The following is a 25,301-nucleotide window of genomic DNA, read 5'->3' on the forward strand; positions in this document are numbered from 1 at the left end:
CATGAAATGATCTTAATGTATGATGCATTATCAAGCCATGTTTCTAAATTGTATTTAAGTTGAAGGTGTGCTACTCCTTGTTCATACCAGAGTACAGAAAAACTTCAGTGTTATCTATTGCTGCCAAAATCCAGAACCTCTGTTAATGAGTTCAGAAAGTTTTGTTCTCCATTCAGTTGAGGACATCTGGATGTTTTTAAAAAGAGCATAACATATCCTGGCGGCTTTTAGAAGTAGAATAATTTGCAGTGACCCTGTTAACTGTAAGCAAATTATATTTAAACTGAAAAGGTCTCAGTTTATCTAGGAAAGGCGCAGTAAAAGCAAGTTATTGCATGTTGTAGTTAAGTCTTTAGGCCCTGAGAAGGGGATATATCCATTTAAATTCAGAAAGGTTCACTTTCTCTCATTAATTTGTTGTCTGGTTTCAGTTATGTTTGCTATATCTGGGATAGTGTCTGCTAAATATAGCACTTGATTATCTTTAATTATTTGGATGCTTGCTGTAAAAGAACAATTTTTCTTTCATTATTGCACAAGTTCCAACAACATTTCTTTTTCTCAATATTCTTTCTCCAGATTGCTATCGTGGTAATGGCAAAAATTACATGGGAAATTTGGCTAAGACAAGATCTGGACTAACTTGCTCCATGTGGAATGAGAATATTGAGGATTTAAGGAGGTATGTAGATACAAGACACAAAGAGGATGTACAGTGAGTCCTGCACAAACAGCACCTATAATTGTCACCTCTTTTTCTTTTGCAAACACTTCAAAACATCCTTGAGTTCCCAGTATAATTTCCTTCTACATTTAAGTACATTATACAATGTGTCTTTGTTCAGGCACTAATTATAGACTTTGGGATTTCTTAGCACACTAAATGCTAGGGATTTTCCCATCTCTGCCCTTTAAAGTTGTGGGGGAGGAGAGTGAGGAATGCAGCATAATTGCTCCCTATGGATGACACATTGTGACTAGTTGAGTGCTCTCTGCTCAACATCCTCAAGTCCCATTGACTTCAATGGGAAGCTGGGAGAAATTGCAACTCAGTTCAACATAGTTTCAGTTGGATTTTAAGCTGAAAATTGATAAACAACCCAAGAAAGGTTCCAAGCAAGAAGAGCTCTCTGGGCTCTCCATATCTCAACTGTATTCTCAGCACCAACTCAGTTTGCTCTGAAAGGAGCACCAGATAGCTCCCTCCGCAGAAAGGGCAGATGCCTTAAAGATGCCACGTCCTCCTTACGAAGTTAATTGCAAATGCAAGCCTGCCGACAGGCGAGGGCAAAGGAGGCAAGTGGGCCACAGGGCTTCTATGCACGCATGGGCTAGTGCAGGTGGCGTCAAGGCAGCTGGGTGGGCATGTGGAGGCCCTTCCTGTGCCAGAAGAGAGTACCCAGCAGTGCAGCTGGCAGCTCACTGGGCACCAGCCAGTGCAAGTGCAGCACCACCTAAATGTCAGGTGGACTATGTCCGTGTAGGCGTAGCTTGTGCATGCTTGGGGGGGGGGGGAGGCATTTACTGTTCTGCCTTGGGACTCAGAATGGCTGTTGGTAAGCCCACTCAAATGAAACTCAGCCATGCAGAGTGCAAGGACAGAATCGTAGAACACTAGAGCTGGAAGGACCTCGAGAGGTCATCGAGTACAGTTCCCTGCCACATGACAGAACCAAGCACCATCTCTAGACCATCCCTGATAGATATCTGTCTAACCTGTTCTTAAATATCTCCAGAGATGGAGGTTACATAACCTTCCCAGGCAACTTATTCCTGTGTTTAACTACCCTGGCAGTTAAGAAGTTTTTCCTAATGTCCAACCTAAACCTCCCTTGCTGCAGTTTAGGACCTGGCCCCTAATGAAACTGTTCTACCTCAGCTATGCAAGTCACTGCTCTCTGATATGTACTGTGTGTTTAGTTTGTGTAGTCACTGTCTGGTGATTTCTCACTGTCCATGACATGAATTGCTATATACTTTTGCCAACTGCCATTATTAACCAATTATAGTGAAGGGAATTGTCATGCTCTGAATGTATAAATGTGTCTATTCTAATTAAAATGCAGGACAATGTAGCACTTTAAAGACTAACAAGATGGTTTATTAGATGATGAGCTTTCGTGGGCCAGACCCACTTCCTCAGATCAAATAATGGAAGAAAACAGTCATAACCATATATACCAAAGAATACAAATTAAAAAAAAAATGAACACACATGAAAAGGATAAATCACATTACAGAACAGAAGGGGGATGTGGGGGGGGGGGGGAAGGAAGGTGAATGCCAGTGAGTTAATGATATTAGAGGTGGGGAAGGGGAAATGTCTGTGAGTTAATAGTATTAGAGGTGATAATTGGGGAAGCTATCTTTGTAATGTGTAAGATAGTTGGGGTCTTTATTAAGTCCGGTGTGGAGGGTGTCGAATTTTAGCATGAATGCCAGTTCAGAGGATTCCCTTTCAAGTGCAGATTTGAATGTCTTCTGAAGTAGGATGCAGGTTAGCAGGTCATTAAGACTGTGTCCTTTCTGGTTGAAATGACAAGAAACTGTTTTCTCTTTGTGATCTTGTCTGATATCTGTTTTGTGGGCATTAATCCTTTGGCGAAGTGTCTGAGATGTTTGTCCAATGTACATAGCAGACGGACACTTTCGGCACATGATAGCATAGATTATATTTCTGGATGCGCAGGAATATGTGTTCTTGATCTTATAACTCACTTGGTTAGGTCCATTAATGGTATCAGCAGAATGAATATGTGGATAAAGCTGGCAATGGGGTTTGTTGCAAGGGAAGGTACCAGGGTTGGTATTAGTGTGGTATGTCCTGTGGTGGTTGGTAAGAATCGTCTTGAGGTTAGGTGGTTGTCTATAGGAGACTATGGGTCTGTCTCCCAGAGCCTCTTTGAGTATGGTATCCTGTTCCAATATAGGTTGTAGTTTATTGATAATGTGTTGGACAGGTTTAAGTTGGGGGTTGTAGGTGATGACAAGTGGTGTTCTATTGTTGGTTTTCTTGGGTCTGTCTTGAAGTAGATGGTTTCTAGGTATTCGTCTGGCTCTTTCAATTTGCTTTTTTATTTCTCTGGGTGGGTAGTTGAGGTTTATAAATGCTTGGTAGAGATCCTGAAGCTTCTGGTCTCTGTCAGTGGGATTAGAGCAGATGCGGTTGTATCGAAGGGCTTGGCTATAGACGATGGATCGTGTGGTGTGTTCTGGATGGGAGCTGGATGCATGTAGGTAACTGTATGAGTCGGTGGGTTTTCTGTAGAGAGTGGTGTCTAATTTTCCATTGTTGATTTGTACGGTGGTGTCCAGGAAGTGGATCTCTCGTGTAGAATGGTCCAGGCTGAGGTTGATGGTGGGGTGTAGGTTGTTGAAATCTCTGTGGAATATCTCCAGTGTTTCTTGGCCATGCGTCCAGATCATAAAGATGTCATCGATGTACCGTAGGTAGAGGAGGGGTGAAAGGGGACGGGAGTTGAGGAAACGTTGTTCTAGGTCAGCCATAAAGATGTTAGCATACTGTGGGGCCATGCGTGTACCCATGGCTGTGCCGCTGATCTGGAGGTATAAGTTGTTCTCAAACTGGAAATAATTGTGGGTGAGAACAAAGTTACATAGGTCTGCTATCAGGTTGGCAGTAGTGTCCTCAGCTACCCCAGACTAACACGGCTACATCTCTACCACTATTCTAATTAGAATTTATAAACTGTCTGCTTGGATTGGCTAATGAACTTAGTATGCTTGTGCTTCCCACTCTCATCCTCATAAATAGAAAATCTCTGCAGGTTAGATGGAGGAGCAGTCCTGTTGTTATACATGTGTTTGTGTGTGTGTGCCTGTGTAAGGCCAACAGGCGGAATCAAATCTGAGACCTGTGGAGCTTAGGGCATGAGCCTCTATAGCCTGAGCTAAAAGCTAGCTGGCTCTCAGCGATGGCTATAGAGTGCACTCATTTTTCCTCCCTGTAAGTGGTCTAAGTGCCACTAGGTGAGGCAATACCATACCTAGTACACTGGTGATAGAAATGTAGCCGTGTTAGTCTGGGGTAGTTGAAGCAAAATGCAGGACAATGTAGCACTTTAAAGACTAACAAGATGGTTTATTAGATGATGAGCTTTCGTGGGCCAGACCCACTTCCTCAGATCAAATAGTGGAAGAAAGTAGTCACAACCATATATACCAAAGGATACAATTTAAAAAAATGAACAAATATGAAAAGGACAAATCACATTGCAGAACAGAAGGAGGATGCGGGGGGGTGGGAAGGGGGAGGAAGGAAGGTAAGTGTCTGTGAATTGCTGATATTAAAGGTAGGGAGAGTGGGATGTTTGTGAGTTAATGGTATTACAGGTGATAATTGGGGAAACTGTCTTGATAATGGGTGAGAAAGTTCAAAGACTTGTTAAGTCCCTGGTGGTAAGTGTCGAATTTTAACATGAATGACAGTTCAGAGGATTCCCTTTCAAGTGCAGATGTAAAAGGTCTTTGTAGCAGAATGCAGGTGGCTAAGTCATTTAGAGAGTGTCCTTTCTGGTTAAAGTGGCAAGAAACTGTTTTCTCTTTGTGATCTTGTCTAATATCTGTTTTGTGGGCATTAATCCTTTGACGAAGTGTCTGAGATGTTTGTCCAATGTACATAGCAGACGGACACCTAGTACACATGTGAGTTACACCTGCATACTCTGAATGAGTCTTATAGACATCTGGGTGGATTCTTGGGCTACTTTCTGATCCCTGGTGTGGAACGTGGAATCCAGATTCATCAGCCACTCTCCCCCAATTGAAAGGAACTAGGATTTGCTCTTTAATATGACCCCAGTCCTCCCATTGAGCACATGGCCTGAACACAGGGATTTGTGCTAAGTTTCTTCATGTCAAGCTGAGGAAATTAATTTTCCTGCCAGCCCTTGAAATCTACAGAGTAACTCCATAGGCTTTCCTACATCCATATGCTTGAATATAGTCAATGTGAATTCATTTAAAATGAGGAATGAATGTTCATAGGAACATGTTTATTGGTAGCATGAACACACTTATTAGTAGCATGCTGTTTTTTTTCCTGTAGGCACATACCAGTATTCATGGAACTAGACATTAGCAAACTGAAGAAAAACTACTGCCGCAATCCCGATGATGATGTTCATGGTCCTTGGTGCTACACGAGCAATCCTCTCGTTCCCTGGGACTACTGCCCAATTTCTCGATGTAAGCACTTAAGATGCCTTGCAACTTCGGAATTACTGTCAGCTGTATAATATTTGCTATATTTTGTTGTCATATACATTTGTCTATGCTCCAGCTGCTACATGTGGCACCACAAAACTTAAACTCTTATCATGAATAATTTGTTCATAACTTGGGGGGCAATGGGGAGGAGAACAGCCTTGTGCAAAGCTTGTCCCAGGGACATTCTCTCTTAACTGGCTCTGAGGCTTATTTATGCTGCCACAGCAGGATAACAGGGCTATAGCAGACAAAGAATCCTGCTCGGTATGGTTACTGGTGATAGTGAGGCAAGGAAAGGAAGAGTGATGATTCAGGGTGAAGGATATTAGTCTGGGACTCATGGGACCCAGGTTTAGTTACCTTTTTTGTCTGCCTCACACTTCCCACGTGATGTTGGGCAAATCACTGAGGGTGCGTCTAGACTACAGGATTTTTTCAAAAAAAGTTGCCTTCTTTTAAAAAAAAACTTCACTTGCGTCTAGACTGCAGCTGCGTTCTTTCAAAAGTAAATCGAAACAACACGGCAGTTTTTGGGATCGTGGTAAACCTCATTTTACGAGGAATGATGCCTTTTTTCGGAAGTACTCTTTCAAAAAAAGATTCTATTGAATGCAAACTGCTTTTTCAAAAGAGTGTCTACACTATCTTTCAAAAAAGTGGCTCACTTTTTTGAAAAATCTGCTTATAGTCTAGATGCTATCTTTCAAATGAGGCTTGTAGTCTAGACGTAGCCTAAGGGTGCACAGCACTCTACACAGCACTCTAAACTAGTACTCTAAGTCTACATAGCACTCTAAACTCGAAATAAGATACTCAAATTGTGTATTTTATTTTTATTCTATTTCAAAATAGTTTATTTTGAAATTTGGCATGTCTACATACTACCAAATTTCGAAATAACACACTATTTCAAGACATCCCTTAACCCTCATGGAACGAGGGTTACAGGGATGCTGAAATAGCATCCCATTATTTTGAAAAATATTTCAAAATAGTATGTAGTTTGTTAAGACATGGGGGTAACTATTTCAGGACACAAGAGGTATCCCAAAATAGCCATGCAGTGTAGTCGTACCCTTAGCCTGTCAGTGCTTCAGTTACCCTTCTGTAAAGGGTTAATAGCATTTGACTAACTCAAAGGGTGTTGGGTGGATAAATGCATTGAGTCCAGATGCTGGGAGAAAGGAGGTTCATAAAGTACCTTGATATCATAATTTCCCCATATTTCTACAGTGTTGTTTAAATAACTCAAGTGCTCTAAGGAAACAAATCTTAAAGAAATATTTGTTTCAGTGTACAAAGAGGTTCTTCACCATTATACTTAATTGTTACAGTAGATAATTTTCAATATGAAGGAAGAAAGTATAAATTCATTGCCTTTTATTTCTGTGTGTTTTTCTATGAATGAATTTTTACATCTAAAACCACAATATATGTGTGATAACACTACATAATATATATAAATAAAATCATATGTTAAAATGGAGTAAATAAACGTAAACAAAAGGGATTTTAAAAAATGAATGGAGGTTTAGTGGGGGAGAGAGTTAATGATGAGATATTTGGAATTCACATTTAAGTTTGAAAGATATTTATTTTCTATTTGTATCTTAAAACCAAAAATGTTTCAGAACCTGGGAGAACATTTAAACAGTAAAATAGGCTGTTGTGTTCCTATGCTCTCTAGGATTTAGGAATAAAGTCAGAAGAGTAATTGGCAGCAAATTTGTGAGACCCTAAAACTGTAAGCATGTTCAGGCTATGTACATGCTACAAGTGCTACTGAAATATAGCTGTATCTATACAGCTACACATTTGTAGTATAGATACTTGCTACAGCAAAGGAAAAAGGGTTTTCCATTGTTTTGGTGCCTTGAGAGGCAGTGTTTGGCTTGATATTCCAGTTGCAATGGGAGAGGTGTAGGTTGGATATTAGGAAAATCTGTTTTTTACTAGGAGGGTGGTGAAGCACTGGAATGGGTTACCTAGGCAGGTGGTGGAATCTCTATCCCTATAGGTTTTTAAGTCCTGGTTTGACAAAGCCCTGTCTGGGATGATTTAGTTTGGGTTGATCCTGTTTTAGGTTGGAGTTTGGACTCGATGACCTCTTGAGGTCTCTTCCAACCCTATGATTCTATGATGGAAGAATTCTTCCATTGACCTTATGGTATCTACTGGAGCTAAGATTGACTCAGCTTTGTCTCTCAGGGATGTACATTACCCTCAAGAGATACAGCTAAGTTGACCTAAGTTTTAGGTGTTGACCAACTCTCAGATAGAGATCCTCTGATTCAGGTATTTTTGTATCTGTTGAAAGTAAACAAACCTTGTTTTGTATCTGTTGAAAGTAAACAAAACCTTTGTTTTGTTTTGTTTTGACAGTGTAGCCAAAAATAAATAGTTCAGCAAATGTCAAATCTATTTTGTGTGTGATGATATTATCAGTAATTTTGGACTGTTTACAGCAAGCACTGGTGGGCTATGTGCTAATAGTAATTTATTTTAATTAATTATCAATTAATTAATTATTCTCTCAGAGATAGAGGTGAAAATTCTTCTAACTTAGACAAAGTTTAAGCAGTTTTAATAAATGCAATTGGATTATAGAATTGATCTCCAAATAACAAATTTGACTTCAGATAAATGTTTCCTAGTATCAACATATAAATAAGGTTCAGATTTTCCAAAGGTCTAAGTTAGGAAGACAGCTCGATTTCCTTTAAAAGTAATTTGAATTTGGGCAAGTAGCTCCATTTAATAGCATCCTCCTTATTTGTTAGTATTGGCCGATGCATATGTGAAACCATATGTGTGCACTGGTAAATGTCCATGTAGTTCAAATGTATTCAAAATTAATCCAAGAGGAAAAGTGTGAAATAAACATTTTAAAATGTTGATATTTTTTTTTCTGAAATAAAATTCTACCCCTTCATTTGCCTCTGTGCCTTTGAGGCCTTTTCCAAAATCTATTTAAGACTTAATCTGTGAGAGCTATTAAAATCAGCAACAGCCTACCATTTATTTTTCTGTTATGACTCCTCTTAATTTTAGACTTTCTTTTATTTTTCACTGTTATGGACGTCTTGTGTGTCTGCTAGGTGAAGGTGATACAACTCCTACCACAACCAATTTAGACCGTAAGTAATTGTTACATATATACTGTGTGTTTCATTATGATAGTTCCATTTTCTTTTGAGTGTATCTGTGTATGTGTAACAGAAAACTCACCTTTCCAACTAGTGTATGATTCTATTTTTCAGTATTAGCATATAATTATAACAATCTGAATAATAACACAATTTAATTATATTAATGCCAACAGCCTGCCTAAATGTTTAATGGCCTGATACCACTTCAATTGAAGTAATTATGATTTCTTGTAGTAGCAGTGAGAAAAAATGTTTATTTAAAATTGACTTTTCTGTGGTCCTTATGTGAAACTGTACAGATTTCCTACCACTGTTTTTAGTAAAATGTGACCTCTGCACCTGCTTTCAGATACTGTCATTTCTTGTGCCTCAACAAAACATTTGAGAGTTGTAAACGGAATCCCTACACAAACTAATAAAGGATGGATGGTTAGTTTGGCATACAGGTAACTATTATTTTGCATAGAAAGATGACCCTATTAAAAAAAAAGAGGTCTGTGTTTACATTAAAATGTAGACCTTAGTAAAAACACAAGTACATAGCGGTTAAAAACTGCCTAAGAAAGTATAAATATAAGTATAAACTATTCAATTCAAATCTGTATCCTTTATGTCAATCAACTAATTTTAAGCTCATTATTTCCGTCCTGTTTATAAGAACTGCTCTTTAAAAAACATGCTTAAACTTCTGCTTTCCAGATTAGCTATTGTAGATGCATTTTTCTGCTCGGTACCTTATGAAGAGCTACCAACATAAAAATGAATGCTTCTTCAATTCATTATTCTGCGCCTCCATAAATGCAGTTCTTAACCCATTTGTTTGCCTTTTCCTAAGTACCTGTATGTTGTATTTCTGAACTATTTGATTGTGGTATTGGTCTTTTTAAATATCTGTGGACTATTTGTACCCGTTGTGCTCTCTGTGTCTGTGTGCTTAAAAGCCATCTCCAACTTGCTTTCTATTAGGAAAGTTAATTTTGGATGTTCAAACTGTTCTGTTTTCCCTGAATATCAGGAGTGTTGCATCAACTTTGTTTTCTGTATATGTACAGCACTTAGAATCGTAGAATACTAGGACTGGAAGGGACCTTGAGAGGTCACCAAGTCCAATCACCTGCCCTCATGGCAGGACCCAATACTGTCTAGACCATCCCAGACAGACATTTATCTAAACTACTTTTAAATATCTCCAGAGATGGAGATTCCACAACCAGTCTAAGCAATTTATTCCAGTGTTTGACTGCCCTGCCAGTTAGGAGCTTTTTCTAATGTCCAACCTAAACCTCCCTTGCTGCAGTTTAAGCCCATTGCTTCTTGTTCTACCCTCAGAGGCCAAGAAGAACAAGTTTTCTCCCTCCTCCTTGTGACACCCTTTTAGATACCTGAAAGGTTCTGGTCCACAACTGGGGTTCTTAGGCACTTCTCAAAATAATGTTCATTTAGGATGTTTTCAGGGTCTGTCTCAAGGTCCTGGTTGGTTTTACAAAAACAGTATTTTCGTCCTCTTGAATAAGCTGCTGAGCAGCTGGCTGTTGGCTTGGCCCAGCAAGACTGGTATGATCCAGCAAAATTCTTGAGTGCATGCTTAACATGTGAAGCCTTGACTTCAGCTGAACTACTGACAAAACAGAGCAGGTGCATACGTTCCATGTTGTACCAGGCTAGCGTGTTCAGCACATACAAGCAAAAAAGGAAAACGGAGGTATGCAATATGACCGAGGAAAGGAAAAGGAATGAGTGGGCATAGATTTTTGTTTTGCACCACCATGACCCAAACCCTTCCATATAAGCAATTTCTGATCCTTTCCAAAAGTATCTTCTACCTGCCTACTATGGTAGATATTCTCCACTTTGAATATTTGGTCATCAACAGTGACTCCCAGTTTAGCTTTTACTCTAACTGGTTGGTTAAAAAGCTTCAGAGGGATCGCTAAGTTAGTCTGTAACTGGAAAAACTTAAAAAACAACAAATAGTTTTGCAGCACCTTAAAGACTAACAAAATATGTTGATAGTATCATGAGCTTTTGTGGACACAGCCCACTTCTTCAGTAGCTTGCAGGCCACAAACAGCTGCAGAAGAATAGGCTGTATAAATCTATGATTTGTTTGTCCTCAGTACTTCCCTCTGCTTGCCTGCCATTGCTACCTCGCTTGTGACCCTACCTGTATTTGTTTTCCTTCCCCTGCTAACTCTTCCCTGTTCTCTACCCATAATGGACATAGCAGCTTTGTTTTGTGGTTTTTTTTCTTTTTGTTATGAAGCTTCATATCTGTATCCTCAGGTGTTGCTACACAGGTGACATAACTGAAAAAACCCAGCCACTGGCTAACTGGAATGTTACTTTGGACACTGTATCCCATGCCATACCACAATATATATTAAGAGATACAGAATTACCAGTGCCTGGGGGGATGACCAAAAATTTTGTTGGTGAATACGAATATGGTTTTATTATTCAACATTTGTATTATCAGAAACAAACCCAATAATTAAAATAGAGATTTGAAACAAAACCTCAGATTGCTCCAGATTGTGTGTGTTTGTGTGTGTCTGAAGGGAGAAAGTTTCAAAACTGTCTCCTAACCATAATTTAGAAAGCTTTAAAATGGGCAATACCAAAAATCAGAGCTGAACATCTCTATCCTTTGGGGTGTTTGAAACCTATATCTGGCTCCACAGTGTGCAGCTAGGGGCCCATCTCAGAAATGTAAAGAAAATTAATTACCCTGAACATCCTGAAGTCTGCGCCAGATTCTATTACTAGTGACACTTAAGTAAATCTGGAGTAACTCCATCTGCAGAGAAGTTATTCTGGATTTGTGCCACTGTGAAAGCAGAATTTTGATCTCTGTGAACGCCACTGTAAATACACCAGTCATAATTTGTAAATGAGACAATGCCAATCTGGCCAAATGACATTGAGAAAAAGTTTACATGTTCTCTAACTTGTGATGCAGTTACAAGGAACATGGCCAAAATCTTTCTTTTAAAAAGAATACAACTTGTTCCCCAGACGAAATACAGTCCAAAGAGAAGTAGAAGGCAAACATCTGTGTTAAGTCTGCTATCTTTGAACTGCAACATAGAATAAGCATAAGTGAATTTGGGCTCTTTCTTGCTAAAGCTTTGGACAGCTGCATGATTTGAATTTATAAAATGCAAGAATTTAAGCTTTTCCCAAAGTACTGAAGTTTCATATCTTCTGTCCAAACAGATGCAGTAAATAAATATAACGATTTTGGAAATACTAAAGAAGCAAACTAATCTGCATTCCAAATTATCTTTATTCCAGGAGTATCTGTCATGTTAAATCCTTTAAATTTTACATGATATAGTGTGCCACAGTCTTTATAATCTCACATAGGTCATCATTACATATTGCAGATTATTTCCAACTGAAATATGTGGGGACTAGATAACTCAAGGGATTGGTAATCAAATAGGAACTTTCCACCTTTAAGTCAATATTCGGAATATGATCTAGTTGAGTAATGATCAAATGTTGTTACCATCTGGCGGCAGTTTGGCTGTGTCTAGACTACACCTCTCTGTCGGCAGAGATGTAGATTAGGCATGTCAAAATTACTAACGAAGCAGGGATTTAAATAGCCTGCCCTTCATTAGCATAAAGATGGCTGCTGCTTTTTTCAGACATGGAGCTTTTTCGAAAACAAAAAAAAACAAAAAACAAAACCTGGCAGTCTAGATGAGGATCTGTCAAAAAATAAACCCTTTTTCGATAGATCCTTAATTCCTCAAAAAATGAGGTTTACAGGATCTGTCGAAAAAGGGCTTATTTTTCGACAGATCCCCATCTAGACTGCCATTTTTTTTCAAAAAAGCTCTGTGTCGAAAAAAGCGGCGGCTATGTTTATGCTAATGAAGTACAAGATATTTAAATCCCTGCTTCATTAGCAATTTTGATGTGCCTAATCTACATCTCTCTGTCGACAGAGAGTTGTAGTCTAGACACAGCCTTTAGGAGCCTGTGTGAAATGAGCTGATAGTTTCAGTCTAGTTCCTACTATGCAGATAGCCACATCACAGTTTTACATTTGGCTCTCTTATTTTAGTCTCAGCAATGAAGCCAAAAATGAATGAACAGAGAAATGAACATCCCTCTCATCTCTAGACATAAGTTAGTAGGGCAGTCTGAGGGAAGCCTGCATTATTATTATTCAGCAGGAAACTACTTTAGAGAGATCTTCATTTTTGGGGGTTATCAATCTACCCTTTAGTGACATTAAATCTAGTTAAATAGTATAACACATGTAACTGAATGGTAGCCTTAGAAGTTATCTTAGAACTATTGGCTTGGTAAAATGTAAAGAGTACATTTATCTTGTTTTTTCAGGAATAAACATATCTGTGGAGGTACTTTGATAAAGGAAAACTGGGTTCTAACAGCAAGACAATGTTTCCCTTCGAGGTAAAGTACTTTGTAGCTTTGTATAGTTGAAATGTATTTCTTTCCTTTAAGCCTATGGTACAATGCCTCTTCCATTTAAAACATGAAGTTTTTCCCTTTGCTTTATCTTCAGTCTTTCTTTCTTGATAATCAGTGTTTTATGGATCATTTCTTTATTTATTCATTAGAAAAGAGCACTGAAGATTTTACACACAAGCATGACATATGACCATGTCTTTGAAGTGTAATGGTTAGACAATTTCCTCTTTATAAAATTTCATCTCATGCTACTGCTGTAAATGGTGTAAGGTGTCAGAGCTGGGAATTACTAACAGACAAAGCTCTTTTCCTGCAGCCTGGAATTAAACACCTATCTTCAATGGTCGTACTTAACACTCCCCTTTGGTCAGCATCTCCCATTGGCTAGTTTAGTAAGCTCCTTGCCTAGAATGCTAGCTTCTGTGAATCCATCTAACTAGTTTATATGTCTCCATTCATTGCATAGGAGCCAAGGTGCCTATCTCAGACTTAGTGAATTGCTGGATTTTCCTAGGCATCTAAAAGTAAGGTGCCGTTACGCTCAGCATTTTAACACTTAACTTCTTTTGTGTTCATAGGCCTTACTACTTAATCATTAATGCTCCATAGTATCTGAATATTCACAAGAACTTTGATAGGTTATGAAATTTCTGGAGCTTTCTTATTCTGCCTTAGAAATACTAACAGAACAAACTTTCCATTACCCTGCTTAGATACTGTCTGAATTCAAGAAGTACAACTTCACCATGCAAATGAAAATAAATATTTTTAAAAGTGTGACCTTTGGGTCTTCCAAAAGGTTCAGTTTGAGTTTTGGCTGCAAGTGTATTTTGGTTCTTATTTTTTCATACTTGTTTTCCCCTCTCTATACACTGCTGTTCTAGGTGTTCCAATTTATTGACCTAGCAACTTCCAGGGTATAGACTAACAGGTTTGCCATGAATATATGTAGAAGTGGGTGCATATTTCTATGATAAATGTTCCTAATATACAAGTGGAGAAAAATGGTAATCTGCTACAACATCACTTCCATTTTTAACATAATACTTCAGTAGCTCTTGTCTTTGAAGCTGCAATTTCAATAACCAGTAAACAGATTCTCTATCAAGCTGCAGTACTTGCAAAGTGAAATAAACTCTTACAATTGGTGGAATTGATATAAAATGTAAAAAAAAAACCCAACCAAACAAAGAGAGAATACAGAAATAATGGTGACTGACACTAGCTAAAATGCCTTTAGATTTTGGAAAGTTTTGGAACTGGATGTAAACTTTATAGCTTCCCTCTATTTATGTAGTGCTTCCAAACCAAAACCCTACATCTGAACAGGACAAAATTTGGAAAAGTTCTGATTTGACTTTGAAATGGCAGTGTGGGTCCATCTCTATCAGAGTCAGATAATATCTCTCAATGCATATGGGAATGATACTGTACAAAATAAGTAGTGTTGAGACTAATCCAAGGAAAATGCCACTCTATCATACCAATTTTGACTTATTCAGGTACAAAGATTTGAAAGACTATGAAGTTTGGCTTGGAGTTCATAATATCAAAGGAAGAGAAGAGAAACATAAACAAGTTCTGAATATCTCCCAGTTGGTGTATGGACCTGAAGGGTCTGATTTGGTGTTATTGAAACTTACCAGGTCAGTTCTTAATATGGCTAACTCCAGGATATTGAATGTTTTGACTAAGAAAGAAATACAGGCTCAGACCTAGATAGTAGCAATACAGGTTATGTCCATATAGATTAAATTCACAGTTAAAGCTGGTTGTAGAAAGGCAAAGCAGCTATAGGTTATGAAACCATTCAAAAGAAATGTTTTCACTTTGTTTGACATTCTTCATTTATTTTCAACAAAAATAATCATTTTGGGAGTAGAAATAATAAAATCCTTACAATATTTAGCTTCCTCCACCCTACTGGAAAAGGGTTTGTTAAAATAAAAGAATAACAGAGGAGAATTTTCCCCATCCAAATAAAACGGGGGGGGGGGTGTAAACCCTTCAAAAACGGAAAACAATGTCAATTAAAACAAAATTTTTGTGGATTTCCTTTTTGGTGGTTGAAAAGCCATTTCCATTGAAAAACATTGACAGAAATGACAAGGAGTCTTGTAGGACCAAGTATCAGAGGGGTAGCTGTGTTTGTCTGAATCCACATGAACAATGAGAAGTCCTGTGGCACCATCAGCTCAGGATTAAACAAAGACCGTGAATGGCTAGCTAACTACAAAAGCAGCTTCTCCTCTCTCGGTATTAACATCTCCAGATCAGCTGCTAAAAGTGGGCCTCATCCTCCCTGATTGATTAACCGCATTATCTCTAGCCTGATTCTGGCCTGCATATTTATACCTGCTTCTGAATGTTTCCACTACATGCATCTGACGAAGTTAGTCTTTGCCCACAAAAGCTTATGCTCCAATACATCTGATAGTCTATAAGGTGCTACAGGACTCCTTGTCGCTTTTGCAGATCCAGACTAACATGGCTACCCCTCTGATAATTTACAGAAATGTTGACCAATTCTGCTCACTGTGGCATATTGATTAGTTGCTAATATTTGTTTTTTTTTCTGTTTTGGGGATTGGCTTAATATTCTTCACAGTACGTCCCTAATTTTTCGGATGTCCTGTGTTTTTGATTGAAAGGATAGTGGTTATATTATATCTTTGCCAAGAATTCAGTTGAGTAGTGGTTCTTAGTATCTGGTGCCAGGTCTCTGTTTGGGGATTATTCTGGTGTCTGCCACAGAAAAGCTGAAAAGTCATGGTTGTGAACTCACTCTGTATTAAAGACACAGCTGCTATATTGGTTCCATGAAATCTGGAATAAGAAGCAATAGTTGTGATAGCCAAGAGGGGTCACACAGCTCGATATTTATACTGATCCAGTAGTTCCAATAACTGGTGTGGATCAGCAGCTAGAACAGCAGTCGCCAGAAGGGCTAGTTGTACATATAGTTCACTTCTCAAGTTAATGAGCACTCCAGCAGCATAAAGCCTGAATTATTGGACATGTGTTGAAAAAGCAAGTTCCCCGTCTGCACCAACAAAAATAAATGCCATTTCTGAATAATAAATGCCATTCCATGTATCTTTTTTTCTTGATAATGAGGGCTTGTTAAAAACAGTGAAGAGAATGGTGCATGGTTTTAATTTATAGCATAAAATAAACAATAGATTGTGAGTGCCTTTTGTACATATGACCCTTCATATGTACTGTCATATTATAATAAATGTTTATTCAAATTAAGGATATTCCCTTTATGCCTTCATTGTTTATCTTTGTACAGAAAACCCAAATTAAACAGAATAAATGTGGTAACAGCTTTTCAGGAAAGCTGCTTGAGAACTAACAGCTGCAATGCAAAAAACAATTAAAAGGAACTCCCAGATTTTCATACGAAGAAAAATAAAGCAGAAAAATTGTCACAATTGTTAATTACTACTGTGAGTTATAATAGATAGTATAATTTTTAAAAAGCAGTTTAAAATATCACATATGATCCATCATATCTACTCTGTTTTCTCTTTGCAGAGCGGCAGTATTAAATAATTTTGTGGATATAATCAGACTGCCCACTTCTGGATGCACCATTCCAGAGAGGACCACTTGTAGTGTTTATGGATGGGGATACACAGGATGTAAGAAATTAATTTTTTTAAACCAAAAGAGACAATGTGTGTTGAGTGCCTACTCAGTTCCCATTCCTAACATAAAGGCTAGTAGTGTTGCCTAGAATTTAATTCAGGGGGGCTGACAGCATGCCAGGCCCCTGCACAAGGTGGGGTAGGCCAGCTTCATGCTCCTGGCAGGCGCAGGATTCTGGTGAAAGAGGTGGAGCCAGGGGAAGCAAGTGTGCCACACCTGCTCCCTCACAGCCTTCAGTACTGCCTGGAACATGGCACATCCTAGCTCTTAGACCTGCCCAGAGCATGCTGTGCCTGGAGCCCTTTAGAATTGCTGGGCCCATTGGCAGGCCTGATATAAGTTCTCTAAAATGTCCTATTATAAGATTTTGTATTCCATTGCTTATAATATTGCTAAATGTTAACTCTTTCAGGTGAAATTTGTGACGCTTGATAGCTTCATCAAGCAGAATATTTTTGGAAAATTAAAAAATGATTCAGCTATGTCTGAGAATGAGGCTAGAGGAAATTGCATTGTTCTGTATATGTTAACATTTTGTTTGACATTTCCCTTATGAAAGCTGTAGCAGCCCATGTTTTGGAGCAGGCAGGGGGTTTTGTATTAGGGCATGTCTACACTAGCCCCCTAGTTCGATCTAGGAAGGCTAATGTGGGCGACCAAAATTGCAAATGAAGCGTGGGATTTAAATATCCCGCACTTCATTAGCATGTTCCCGGCCGGTCGCCATTTTAGAAATTGACTAGCCCGAAGTAACTGCCCGCATCTATATGCGGCGGTGAAACGGAATTCCGAATTAAAGCCCTAAATCGAATTAGCTGTTATTCCTCCTGCAATGAGGTTTATCAGCTAATTCAATTTAGGGCTTTAGTTTGGAATCCCATTTCACCGCCGCATGTAGACGGGGGCAGTTACTTCGGGCTAGTCAATTTCCAAAATGGCAACCGGCTGGGAACATGCTAATGAAGCGTGGGATATTTAAATCTGTGCTTCATTTGCAATTTCGGTCACCCTCATTAGCCTCCCTAGATTGAACTAGGGGGCTAGTATAGACACACCCTTAGACACGCTCCTTTTGTCATCCCTGTGAAAATCTGCTCAAATTTGGCCACGCTATAAACTTTTTTAAAAATCACAGTTAACACATGTTCAGTGGACTTTGCTTACAGTTTAACTCATAAAATCAGTGACGTTTCTGCAGTGCATACTCCAGCCGAGGGCTGAACAAGACATTCCCTGCGATTGCTGGTCTGGATCACTAAGGATGAGGGCTGGGCACTAAACTGAGATCAAGGAACCTATCTCTCCTGTGTTTTCAGTGGGCACTGGGGCTGGCTGGGCAAAGATACCTGGCCTGGAAGCCAATGGGGGGGTTGCATGACTGGAATCTGGGTGTGTATGACAGAGAGAGATTAGATAAGGAGCCAGGAGGGAGTGGAATGGGCTGAGCAAGGAAACTAGGTGTGGCACTAGGACTTGCTGGCCAAGGAGGCTAGGCCAGTTGGGAAAAGGGCAGGGGAAACAGGACTGGGACAGGAACATGTTGGAGAGGATGGGAGACAGTGGGTTCATCTTATGGGGAAATGAGCAGAAGAGTCTATGCCTACTAGAACATGCTCTCCCCCTCCACCTTTGAGCTTGTAGTGGAATCCATGTTTCCTCTGCTTTGAGAAAATGGCTGTGAAAGCCACTGGCCATGTACTGTCTCACTGGAGTGTTGGTGAACATAGAGGATGAGAACCCTTCCTTGCAATCTGCTAGCCAAAGGGTAATTGATGGGTTTCTAAGAAGAAGCTCTATCTCTGATAGGTAGATAGCACCCCCCGCCGGATCTGTACTGGAACGAGTGCTGTTCAACAGATTAAAAAATGATCTGGGAAAAGGGTGAACAATGCGGTGGCAAAATTGGCAGACATTTCAAAATTACTCAGGGTAATTAGTCCAAGGCTAACTCTGAAAATCTATAAAGGGATCTCACTGACGTGGGTGAATGGGAAACAAAAGGACAGATGAAATTCAGTGTTGATAAGAGTGCATTAATGCACAGTGGAAAAACAATCCCATTTATATGTACAAAATGATGGGGTCTGAACTGGCTGTTAGCTCTCAGGAAAGAGATCTTAGAGTCATTTCAGATAGTTCTTTGCAAACATTCAGGGGCAGTTAAAAGGCCCACAGAATATTAAGAAACATTAGGAAAGGAATAGATAAAAAACAAAAAATATCCTAATGCCACTGTATAAACCTATGATACAGCCACACTTTGAATACCGTATGCAGCTCTGATCACGCCATGCCAAAAAGATCTATTATAATTGGAAAAGGTACACAGAAAGGCAACTAAAAATATTAGGGTTATGTACTAGTTTCTATATGAGGACAGATTAAAAAGACTGGGACTGTTCATCTTAGTAAAGAGATGACTAGAGGGAATACAATAGAGGTCTGTAAAATTGTAAGTGGTATGGAGAAAGTGAATGGGGAAGTGCTATTTATCCCATCATGTAACAAATGATTCACAAGTCCCCCAGTGAAATTAATAGGCAGCTGGTTTAAAACAAACATAAGAGAATACTTTTCACAACACACAGTCAACTTGTAGAACTTGTTGCCAGGGGATGCTGAAAAGGCCAAAAGTACAAATGGATTCCAAAGAGAGCTATGTAAGATCCAGGAGGATAGGTCCATAAAGGGCTATTTGCCAAGATGGTCAGGGACACAACACATTGTTCTGAGAGTCCCTAAATGTCTGAGTATCAGAACCTCTGGCTAGACAACTGGTAATGGATCACTTGATAAATGGTCTGTGCTTTTCATTCCCTTTGAAGCATCTGTCTGCCTGCCTTCTCTGCCACCACACACTTGCTCAGGGCAGCTCTTTGAATGCTGCAAGCCTGGGGGAAAGGGGAAGAGGCTTTGTGTGCTGCCTCTATCCCCAGCACAATCTTGAAACTCCTATTAGCCACTCACCATGTTCAGATTCAGCCATACGTGGCCCCTGCAGTTGGTGCAAGGACATGGAAGGCAGGAACCAGCTGGACTACTGTCCAGGAGCCACCCATGTAAGCGCCTCCCAGCCAGAGCCTCCCTCTAGCACCCCAGCCTCTTCTCCCTCCAACCATCCTGCACTCCTACACCCATATCACCCAAACCCTGTGCACTCATGTCCCAGGGCATAACCCCCTCCTAGACCCTGCACTTCCTTTTATACCTCTCCTCTCTGTCAGATTCCTTTCCTGCACCCGTATCTCCTCATGGACCCTGCACCCTCCCTCTCCCCCCTTCCCCGTAACCCAGTCCCTTACCATAAGCACCTTCTGCACCCAATCTCCATCCCAGAACATGCACCTCCTTCATTAATATCATGGAAGAGTGAGACCCTTGACCACTTAATACATTCTTGGAGTGGCACGCGATCAAAAATTATTTCCCACCCCTGGGCTAGATAGACCATTGATCTGACCCAATATGGTCATTCTTATGTTCTCTTCGGTTTTATCTACACGGGGAATTATTCTGGTTTAAAATTAGGATGTGAATTTGACGTATTTTGTCTATTCCAGAATAATTCCCTTATTCTAGAGGAATAGTACCTTTTTCTGGTTCATTATAATCCAGAAAGAGGCCCTGTTGTTCTGAAATAAGTGTCCAAATAGGCAGCTATACAAGAATTCTTTATTCCAAAATAGCTCCCTCCGAATTTTTGTGGAACCAGAATTTCACTCAAAGTCTCAATCTTACCTTTAGTGATTTCCCACGAAGTCATACAGCAAGTCATTCATCGATTAGGGAATAGAACCCAGAAATCCATACTCTGTCCATTACTCTTACCATTGCTCTTTTTGTTGTACTAAATCTAAAACATTCATGCATACTACCGGGGAAGTTAGGAGAATCTGGAGCTGATAAAGCAGCATGTAACAGCATAAACAGTTGTTTTACTTGGTGTTCCTTTTCATTAAAATGTAATGTACACAATTCATTGCTGCTCTTGTTTTCTATGTTAGTGATTCACTTTGATGGCCTGCTCCGAGTAGCAAACCTATTTATTGTGGGAAATGAAAAGTGCAACCAATATCTCAAAGGAAAGATTACAGTGAATGAGTCAGAAATCTGCGCTGGGGCTGAGAGCGCTGGCACTGGACCATGTGAGGTAAAACAGTATGGCTATGACTAGAGTGCAAGAATCGACAAACATCTACTCAGGGTTGTCGCTTTCGTTATTAGTAATATTTTCCTGGTGTTTGCCTAATTATTCTCTCCATTTAATTTGTCAGTGAAAAGAAAACATGGATGTTATTTCCTTTCAAGACACATTGCCAACAAAGGTCTTTTTCTGGAAGACCCTTTTCTGCCCCCTGACCCTTTATTCTGCAAGTTTAGTTTATCTGAAATCAATGGGACTATGATCTCAACCCATTAGAACTCCAGAACATATGTGAAGTTTACTCAGCATGACTAAATCATATGCATTGGTGGACTGAGATCTGTTTGTGGTGTAAATACTATACTGTGTGACTAAGGTGGCAACATCAGGCCCCCTTTGTGCAGCAGCACTTTATTTAGATTGCTGGTAGGGTTGCAGTCAGTGCTGATGCTTTGTCAAGCTGCTTAGTCAAGTACAGTTTTGCCCAAGAAATTAACAAAATAGGCAAGTGCATTGTGATGTTGAAAGAGCACTCTGAACTGAGTTGAAGCCCTAGGCCTTTGAGTTCCAACATACACAGCGTAGAAGCCTTAAAATCTGTGCAACCCTTTCTGGGATTTAGAATAGCTTCAGCTTTATTAAATATATTAAATTCAGGATTTGGGACAGTTTGAATTGTTATATACACTTTTGGGACATATTGGCATTCAGCCTAAATTGTGACGGGGATCTTATTGGGTGGAAAAGACATATCAGATGATATCTTTGTTTCTAGAAGAAAAGTGGAGCTTTATTAGAGAAGATATTATCCTTCAATTGCAGACTGAGCCAAAACTCAAGCAAATCAGGGAAAGAATTTTCACTGACTTCATTGGGGTTCGAGTCAGTCCCTCAGAATGGGAATTGGTAAGATGTGGAGGAAAAGATGAGCAGAATTGTTTAAAATCCTCGTATTGTAGAGCTACAACATTTTTGAATTAACAATCTGCCAGACAAGATGATGGGTAGAGAACGCAACAGTGATTGTTATTAGTACACATTTGGTATACATGGATAAAAAATGTGCTAAGTGGTTCAATATAAATAAAACATTGGGCTTTTCCCTATCCGAGGACAGCACCAAGACTTGGTGCAGGCAGATCCTGATTAAGTAGAAGCATAGTAGGGGGGTGCAAATCTTTCATGGGATCATTTGGTTATAACAAAGTATGTTCTTCAAAATCAAACATTTAGTTAATTATAAATGAGTTTCTGTGGGTGCTAAGATGATATAAATGACACACCTGCATAGAAGTGCTCTTGAAATCCATCCCTTCATTTCCCCTGTAAGAAGAAATGTTATTATATATGATATTATGATTATAACCTATGGATGTTTTCCCTCTTCCTGTGTTCTCCTTAGAGCAACCTCTATCAGTATGGAGCAGAAAAATAGAACTTTAAGATAATGAGAAATTAAATCAGAATGGCAACTGAAACCCTAGCTGAAAATATTTCCGTAGCAGGTTTTGTGTTGCTATAATGGCACATGCATCATCTGTGAATTAACCTGAAATCAGCAAGAACTAAGAAAACCAGCTGTATTTGGAAAATATCAGTCACTGTTAATTCTCAAGTGATCTGGAGAAGATAGGATAGTTGTTGTCGTTTATGTTGTAGGGCAGTATCTCCAGATCTGATGCTCTTTCTTGCTGGTGTCAGTGAAAGAAGACTGCATGATGTTATTGTTCATTAGCTAATCAAAACTTAAAGAATATCAGTGCTATCTAAGGGCTTGTCTAGACTACATCCAGTTCTGTTAACAAAGCAAGCCGCTTTGTCGACATGAGAGTGTAGATGTAAAGGACAGTGTAGCAATAACGCCTTCTGTCGACAGAACTCTGTCAACAAAAGGCGTTATTCCTCGTAAAATGAGGTTTACCACCGTCGACAAAACTGCTGAGTTCTGTCGACATTATGTCGACAGAACTCAGCAGTAGTGTAGACGCAGGTATAGTTTTGTTGACAAAAGTCCACTTTTGTCAACAAAACCCTGTAGTCTAGACATACCCTTAGAGGTGGCCTTTGTTATCTATGTAAACATATGAGGCTGTATATACCCCGATGCTTTGTTGTTCAATATGTGACACAGGGATAGCACTGCTGGCTTTTTTTTTGTATCCTTTTATCAATAGCCTGGCATTGCACCAGAGATTTTCCAATCATCTGCACTGTTTGCCAGCTGGCTATACTTGCCAGGTGGCTGAGAGAAGGAAGCAATATGGTTGGTATGTAGAAATTTGGAGGTGAAGGGAAATTCGGGGCCTCTCATGGTTCAAGTTGCATAGAGACCCGACAAAACCTAGGGCCCATCATGCTGTTTGTTGATACAAGCCCTGTTTGTGATGCTCTGCACAAATAAATATATCACCATACTCCATGGATTGTCATACTGAAGGTTCCTACAGTAATGTGCTTCCCAAGAGCTCAGAGAAAACAAGTGGGGAATGTGTCTTTTAGCTGTTTCAAAATTAATGTTCTTTATTTCTCTTTTCCTAGAGAGATTATGGTGGCCCCCTGGTCTGTGAACAAAACAGGATGAAAATAATAGTGGGTGTTATTGTTCCTGGCCGTGGATGTGCCATTCCAAATCGTCCTGGGATTTTTGTAAGAGTGGCATATTACTCCAAGTGGATACGCAAAATCTTGTTAACGTACTAATCTGAGCTATAGCTGAATATTCCACACAAACCCACCAATTTTATTCACATGAAGATTTCAGAGAGCATGAAATTAATGTGTAATGTAAAGATCCATGATTTTCTTAAAAACTACTTGATAGTCAAGTTTCTTGATCTTCTATTGATATTTATGGGTGTTTTCTGAAGATTTTGTCTATCAGTGTTGTTTTATAAATGTTGAAGTGAGCTACAGCATATGCAAGTATGGTGACATATCTCCTGAAAATACTTGAATGGGTAAACAAATTGCAAAGATATGATTGCTGGATGCAGAAGTGTTTTGTGGAAGCTCATGTGGTCTCTTTAGGCTGCTTCTCCAGCTCGGCTTGTCCATGAGAAAAAAGAAAGCTTGTTTTCTTTAATACCTCTTACTCTTGCTATGTACACTACTTTCAGTTTGTGGCAAAAGTTCTACTGAGAGCTGTGCATTGCTCAAGAACAGCCTATATGGACTTAATTCTCTGTCCCCATCTGAAGAATTTAAATATAATTAATACTATATTTTTAAAATAATCTCTTTATTTGCTCATTTCATTGTGGGCTCAATTCTGCAAGCCCTCTATGAGCGGAGCTCTCATTGAAGTCAATGGGAGTTCCTTCTACATAGGATATGTAGGATCTGGCTGTGTACTTATTGTCCAAATCAACCCTATGTATAAGGGTAGGTTGATTAGCAGCTTATCAGACTTTGTTTTTAATTGTCCCAGAGTGTGTGCTCTGCAGCTGGAGATGTAATTCAGGCAGATATACACATGCTAGATTTGATTGAGCTAGCATGTTAAAATAGCCCTGTAGCTGTGGTGGTGCCGGAAATGGCATGGTCTAGCTCTCTCAGTATTTACCTAGTGACTCTGATAGAATTGCAGTCAGAAGGCCAGTCCATCTAGTTGCCTGTGCTGTCATGGTCACACCGCTATCTGGAAACTGCCCCTCCAGCTGCAGAGTAGATTAACCCCTAGATTAAAACAACATATCTAAGGATATGTCTACACTGCAACACTATTCCGAAATAACTTAGTCTGCATCTATACAGCAGACAGTTATTTAGAATTAATGTCGAAATATCGTCAAGCTGGAGGACTTCTTACGCTGACTCCTGTAACCCTTATTGTACAAGGAGTAAGGGAAGTCAGAGGAAGAGTGCTCTGTTTTGAAATAAGTGTTGTGTTGACACTCCCAATTTTGAAATAAGCTATTTCAAAATAAGCTACACAATTGACATAACTCAAGTTGCGTAGCTTATTTTGAGTTAAGCCCTGCTGTGTAGATGCACCCATAGAGTCCCAGAAATTTATCCTGATGAGCTAAAGACAGACCATTTTTTTACGGTTAAAATGAATTCCATTCAAATAGAGAGTTAGGCCCAGATTTCTCAGTGACTCATGGAAGTAACTGTGGATATACAGCAGTGTAGGGGTGTGTCTAGACTACATGCCTCCGTCGACGGAGGCATGTAGATTAGCCAGATCGGCAGAGGGAAATGAAGCCGCGATTAAAATAATCGCGGCTTCATTTAAATTTAAATGGCTGCCCCGCTCTGCCGATCAGCTGTTTGTCGGCAGATCGGGGCAGTCTGGACGCGCCGTGCCGACAAAGAAGCCTTTCTTGATCGGCACAGGTAAACCTGGTTTCACGAGGCATACCTGTGCCGATCAAGAAAGGCTTCTTTGTCGGCGCGGCGCGTCCAGACTGCCCCGATCTGCCGACAAACAGCTGATCGGCAGAGTGGGGCAGCCATTTAAATTTAAATGAAGCCGCGATTATTTTAATCGCAGCTTCATTTCCCTCTGCCGATCTGGCTAATCTACATGCCTCCGTCGACGGAGGCATGTAGTTTAGACGTACCCTAGGTGTAGAATCAATCTGCCCCTGATTTTATAGAATCAATCAGGGAGGAAAAGAATACTGTTGTCATTAATGCATTTAAAACTAACCATTGGAAACTACATACTTTTC

General features: G+C 39.6%; 1 protein-coding gene across 2 annotated transcripts in view; it reads left to right on the plus strand.

The window, feature by feature from the left end:
* Positions 1-24,829, plus strand: part of HGF (hepatocyte growth factor) — a 73,388-nt gene extending 48,559 nt beyond the window's left edge. For both annotated transcript variants that reach the window (XM_075926385.2, XM_075926398.2), the window contains exons 10-18: positions 580-682; positions 5,069-5,208; positions 8,328-8,366; positions 8,728-8,824; positions 12,735-12,809; positions 14,330-14,473; positions 16,368-16,474; positions 20,486-20,631; positions 23,164-24,829. In XM_075926385.2, the coding sequence (XP_075782500.2) occupies positions 580-682; positions 5,069-5,208; positions 8,328-8,366; positions 8,728-8,824; positions 12,735-12,809; positions 14,330-14,473; positions 16,368-16,474; positions 20,486-20,631; positions 23,164-23,325 (1,013 nt within the window). In that variant the 3' untranslated portion in view covers positions 23,326-24,829. The remainder of the gene's footprint in view (positions 1-579; positions 683-5,068; positions 5,209-8,327; positions 8,367-8,727; positions 8,825-12,734; positions 12,810-14,329; positions 14,474-16,367; positions 16,475-20,485; positions 20,632-23,163) is intronic.
* Positions 24,830-25,301: the final 472 nt, after the last annotated feature.

This window comes from Pelodiscus sinensis, chromosome 1 (genome assembly GCF_052426305.1).
Source record: "Pelodiscus sinensis isolate ZL-2025 chromosome 1, ASM5242630v1, whole genome shotgun sequence".
NCBI lineage: Eukaryota > Metazoa > Chordata > Testudines > Trionychidae > Pelodiscus > Pelodiscus sinensis.